This window comes from Corvus brachyrhynchos, unplaced genomic scaffold (assembly GCF_000691975.1).
Source record: "Corvus brachyrhynchos isolate BGI_N302 unplaced genomic scaffold, ASM69197v1 scaffold72, whole genome shotgun sequence".
Taxonomy (NCBI): domain Eukaryota; kingdom Metazoa; phylum Chordata; class Aves; order Passeriformes; family Corvidae; genus Corvus; species Corvus brachyrhynchos.
This window is the reverse complement of record NW_008236763.1, coordinates 1,782,776-1,788,038: the sequence shown is the minus strand read 5'-3', so window position 1 is coordinate 1,788,038 and position 5,263 is coordinate 1,782,776. Positions and strand designations below refer to the sequence as shown.

Below are 5,263 nucleotides of genomic sequence, written 5' to 3'. Positions count from 1 at the left end.
GGGGGGCCAGCGGGGAGCTCCGGGGCAGCTGCTGCAGGGAAGAAGCACCTACCGACGTGGGCGTTCAGCAGCAGGGCCAGGCCTGGCGGGGCACAAGGAAACAACAAAGAGGTCACTGCTTGCTCTTAGAAATGCAAAGGTCTTGTGCAAGACTCTGCTCCCAAGCTGAGGCAGAGGAGGTTTTCTACAGAAGAGGCTAAAATCTGTCAAATCATTTCAGGTAAAAGCATAGCAAAGGACCCAAACAGGTGCCAAAGCAGTCATTTGACTTTCAGATTTATATTTCAAAGCCCATTTCAGTCCCGGCCTGCGATGGACTCTGTCCATGTTCAAAGCAGAACAGATCCCCAACAGCAGCAGCACTAAAGAACGGAAGTCTCCCTCCCGAAAGAAAATTGTGAAACCTTTGACAGAAAAGAGAGAGCAGCATTTTTATCCCTCCAACCCCCCTGTACAGCAGCAGAGTGCCAGTGGCAGAGCCAGCAGCCCTGGGCAGGAAGGCAGAGAGCTGCAGTTTGCAGCGGCACTCACCGGTGAGCAGAGTGAGCTTGGCCATCTTGGACCAGGACTGATGTGCTCGGGCTCTCTCCCACTTTTATACCCTGCTCCTTCCTCTGCCAGTCTTACATCAACAGCGACGGACAAACATGACGAAACTTGGCAAAGATCCCCATCGCCAAATCGGACACCAGGACAATGGGCCTGAGCACCCCAGCTGGAGGGGTCACTGGTGTGGGGCTGTGCCATGTCCTGGTGCTGCAAGGGCAGATAAAGAGTGGGATTAGATTTCTGTGACTGTCCAAATGCTGTTCTTAACAACAGCTTTGTGTCCCCGCTGGCGACTGCGCAGGGAGCGATGGCTGAAGTGTGAGACCTTGCGCTGTCCTGGAGCCCTTCCAGAGATGGTGGCACTGCCAAAACAAAGGATTTGCGCAAGGGTTGGGTCTCCTTGTGTTGATGGAAACAAAGTGAATCAGAATCAGGTTCTGCTGCGTTGTCCTCCCACTTGTTCTTGTGACCATGGGTGTCAGGAGACTGGGGAAAGAAGATGACAAAACCAATGTTTCTTACAGAAGAACTTTTCTTTATCAGGTGGAGAATGACTCAGTAAAAACTGTTCTGGTTTTCCTTTAGTGATGGGATTCCTCCTGTCTGCTTCCATAATGTGACCCCACCTCAGCTGGGTGGGCAAGAGACAGCTCAGACCACCAAGGTCCCTCTGTCCCAACGCTGCCCACAGCGAGCGAGCCCAGATCCCAGAGCCTCCAGCATTCCCAGTGCTGGGAGCCAGAGCCCCGCTCAGCCCTGCCTTGGGACGGTCCCACCAAGGACACCCAGCCCTGGCAAAGCCCAGAGAGTGGGTTTGGCACTGCCACCATCTCTGGAAGGGCTCCAGGACAGCGCAAGGTCTCACACTTCAGCCATCGCTCCCTGTGCTGGGATTTGAAGGGTTTCCTGGAAGTGCTGAAGTGAAAGATTCCCTGAGGGAGCCCCATGTGCAGCAGGAGGGGCTGTGGCCGGGGCTGGGGGGTGAGCGGGCACCCAGAGCTCTGGTGCCTCGGGTCAGGACACAGCCCCTGCTCCCCACAGGTACCTGGATTACATCCACGTGATGACATTTTTGGGATAATTCCCCCCAGGAAAATTCCCAAGAACACCATTCCACACTAAAAAACTAAATCCATCCTGGGAACAGATTGTCCCTGGGGTGGTTGTCACTCCTCTGCCTGCACTGAGGAGCACCAGACCAGCAGCCCAAAGCAGGCCTGGCTTTCCCAAAGTTTTCCTTGGAAAACTCATCCAGCTCCTCGCATCCAGACCCAACGGCGCCTTTGCTCCATGTGGGAATCCCAAGCTGGATCTCGGCTACCCCAAGGACCTCCCTGCCATCGGCACAAATCCCTCTGGGAGCTGCCAGCTCCAGTGTCCCTGTTCCAGGAGGCCAGACCTGCCTCCCTGCATCCCGATAAGGATCCCAATGATGTCCAAAGGACACAGCGCCATTCCAGGGACCTTCCCGCTTGTCCCTGTGGAGCTTTCCACAGTGACATTCCAAGTGTCTCCAGCAAGGGCAGGGAGAGCCAAACAAACTCCCTGAAGGAATGGCTGGGGCACAGGGAGGTCAGCTGGGCTGGGGTGCCCAAGGTTTTGGGGGAAAACAGCAGATTTTGGGGATTTTTCCTGACAGACACATCTCTGGCTGTGCCGGTGCCATCCCTAAATCTGCCAAACCTCCAGGACAAGAAGGAGGAGAAGGTTTAAGGAATCATCCTGGAAGGAGCACCTGGGCACTGCTGAACTTGGATACCAGGAAACATCAGGGTCTGCTCTCCATGAGCTGTCGGGAAAGAGCGGAAGGACAGACAGACTCAATCCCAACAGCCACGGAACCAGTGGGATGGCAGTTTCAGAGGGAAGATGCAGCAGGAACAGCCCGGAGTGGTGGAATCTCTCTGCAATCCAGCACTGGGACAGCTGGAAGGTCCCCGTCTGCTCTTTTTAACTGGAATTCTTTCAGCAAGGACCAATTCTTGTGCCCACAGCTAAGCAGCTTCGTCAGAACAGAAAAAAGCAGGAAAAGTCCTGAAGGAAAACTCCAGAATTTGCCTGACTCTCATTTGTTACCCCCCCTGTGAGGACAAGAGCCCTTGGGCCTGTCCCAAACGCTCTCCTTTCCACACCAAAACACCTTCCATGGATAACAGAGCTGAAAAGGCTCCAGAGGTCGCTGAGGGTGGGATTTTCCAGATCTATTCCAGTTGAATTTGTACCTTGTGACTTTATCAAGCAAGAAAAACACTGGAAAAATACCCCTCGAGGATGTTGTCCTGTTATCAGCCGTATCCCACCCTGTGCCTGCACGAAATCCCGAAGGCTCAGGCTGGCACATTTTAATCTGCAGGTTGGCCAGCATCTGATACCAGGCTGTGACCTCCTGGAAAGTCACCTTGGTGTCACCCCAGCAGGAATTTTTTTTCCCAGTGCAGGGACACGGCCGTGTCCCCACTGTGTCCCACTCCTGAGTGGGGGAAAGGGAAGAAATTCCCAGTCTCCTCGCACAGGGTGAGAGTGTGGAGTCTCCACCTGGGCAGAAGCTGAAATAAAAATGTGAAAAGGAGATTTTGAGGCATTCAGCTGTCGGAGCTGCACTTAAGGAGAAACAGGAATGCTTGGCAACATGGGGGTTTCTCAGATTGGGAAAGAGCTGAGCAGGAAGAGGAGAGGATAAATGTGAGAGGGGCCTCCTTTGTAGAGTTTGACCCCCAAGAAATAAAGAAACTTCCTCTGCTTCCCTGAGAGACCCCACCTCAGCTGGGTGGGCAAGAGACAGCTCAGACCACCAAGGTCCCTCTGTCCCACAGCAAGAGAGCCCAGATCCCAGAGCCTCCAGCATTCCCAGTGCTGGGAGCCAGAGCCCTGCTCGGCCCTGCTTTGGGGCGGTCCCACCAAGGACACCCAGCCCTGGCAAAGCCCAGAGCTTGGGTTTGGCACTGCCACCATCTCTGGAAGGGCTCCAGGACAGCGCAAGGTCTCACACTTCAGCCATCGCTCCCTGCGCAGTCGCCAGCAGGGACACAAAGCTGTTGTTAAGAACAGCATTTGGACAGTCACAGAAATCTAATCCCACTCTTTATCTGCCCTTGCAGCACCAGGACATGGCACAGCCCCACACCAGTGACCCCTCCAGCTGGGGTGCTCAGGCCCATTGTCCTGGTGTCCGATTTGGCGATGGGGATCTTTGCCAAGTTTCGTCATGTTTGTCCGTCGCTGTTGATGTAAGACTGGCAGAGGAAGGAGCAGGGTATAAAAGTGGGAGAGAGCCCGAGCACATCAGTCCTGGTCCAAGATGGCCAAGCTCACTCTGCTCACCGGTGAGTGCCGCTGCAAACTGCAGCTCTCTGCCTTCCTGCCCAGGGCTGCTGGCTCTGCCACTGGCACTCTGCTGCTGTACAGGGGGGTTGGAGGGATAAAAATGCTGCTCTCTCTTTTCTGTCAAAGGTTTCACAATTTTCTTTCGGGAGGGAGACTTCCGTTCTTTAGTGCTGCTGCTGTTGGGGATCTGTTCTGCTTTGAACATGGACAGAGTCCATCGCAGGCCGGGACTGAAATGGGCTTTGAAATATAAATCTGAAAGTCAAATGACTGCTTTGGCACCTGTTTGGGTCCTTTGCTATGCTTTTACCTGAAATGATTTGACAGATTTTAGCCTCTTCTGTAGAAAACCTCCTCTGCCTCAGCTTGGGAGCAGAGTCTTGCACAAGACCTTTGCATTTCTAAGAGCAAGCAGTGACCTCTTTGTTGTTTCCTTGTGCCCCGCCAGGCCTGGCCCTGCTGCTGAACGCCCACGTCGGTAGGTGCTTCCCAGAGGCGCCGGGACGGACCCTGCCCCAGGGCCAGGGGAGGAAGGCGCCCGCTGCGGGGCTGTCCCGGGGAGCCCGGCAGCGTCCGAGGGATCGCCAGCCCTGCTGCCCTTTCCCTGAGCCCCTGGCCCGCACAGGGAGCCTGTGCCCGCTGCTTGCCCGCGGCTCCGTGCGGCCGCTGTGCCCGCAGGGGCCGGGCTGTGCCCAGGGCGCTGCAGGCCCCTCCATGCCCTGTGTCTCCCCGCAGGCACTGCCTATGTGCTGACCTGTTACTTCACCAACTGGGCCCAGTACAGGCCTGGCCTGGGCAAATACACCCCTGAGAACATCGACCCCAACCTGTGCAACCACCTGATCTACGCCTTCGCCGGCATGAACAACAACGAGATCACCACCTACGAGTGGAACGATGAGACCCTGTACAAGTCCTTCAACGGCCTCAAGAACCAGTGAGTGCTGGCAGCCTCGGGCAGGGCTGCTGCTCCCTCTGCTGCTGGGCAGGGCAGGGGGACAGACCTGTCCCCTGAGCTCGGGGACAGTGGCTCCGGGCGCTGCCTGTTGGCCCTTGGCCTTTCCCACCAAAAGGACCCGGCCTGCAAAGGCCACAGTGACACCAAAGCCTTGGGGTGACTCCGGTTCCTGTCCCCTCCTTGCAGGAACAGGAACCTGAAGACCCTTCTGGCCATTGGAGGATGGAATTTCGGCACAGAGAAGTGAGTTCAATCCAGCTCTTTCCAATAATGACTCCCAGGAAAGGGAGGGAGAGGAGGAAGAGGCTCCAACCCAACCCCATCTCTGTCCCGCTCTGCTTGCCCAGGTTCACCACCATGGTTTCCACACCCCAGAACCGCCAGACCTTCATCAACTCCGTGGTCAGGTTCCTGCGCCAGTACGGATTCGAC

The 5,263-nt window shown here is 55.9% G+C and overlaps 2 protein-coding genes across 2 annotated transcripts in view; one reads left to right on the top strand and one right to left on the bottom strand.

Annotated features, from left to right (window-relative positions):
- The window catches only part of LOC103625376 (acidic mammalian chitinase), a 6,434-nt gene extending 2,794 nt beyond the window's left edge, over positions 1–3,640 (bottom strand). The window contains 4 exon segments of the mRNA XM_008644795.2: positions 53–82; positions 532–565; positions 567–616; positions 619–3,640. Of these exon segments, the coding sequence (XP_008643017.2) occupies positions 53–82; positions 532–565; positions 567–616; positions 619–649 (145 nt within the window). The 5' untranslated portion in view covers positions 650–3,640.
- Positions 3,641–3,832: 192 nt separating this feature from the next.
- LOC103625375 (acidic mammalian chitinase) overlaps positions 3,833–5,263 on the top strand; it is a 3,966-nt gene continuing 2,535 nt past the window's right edge. The window contains exons 1-5 of the mRNA XM_017727156.1: positions 3,833–3,872; positions 4,322–4,351; positions 4,609–4,810; positions 5,018–5,074; positions 5,179–5,258. Coding sequence (XP_017582645.1) covers positions 3,848–3,872; positions 4,322–4,351; positions 4,609–4,810; positions 5,018–5,074; positions 5,179–5,258 — 394 coding nt within the window. The 5' untranslated portion in view covers positions 3,833–3,847. The remainder of the gene's footprint in view (positions 3,873–4,321; positions 4,352–4,608; positions 4,811–5,017; positions 5,075–5,178; positions 5,259–5,263) is intronic.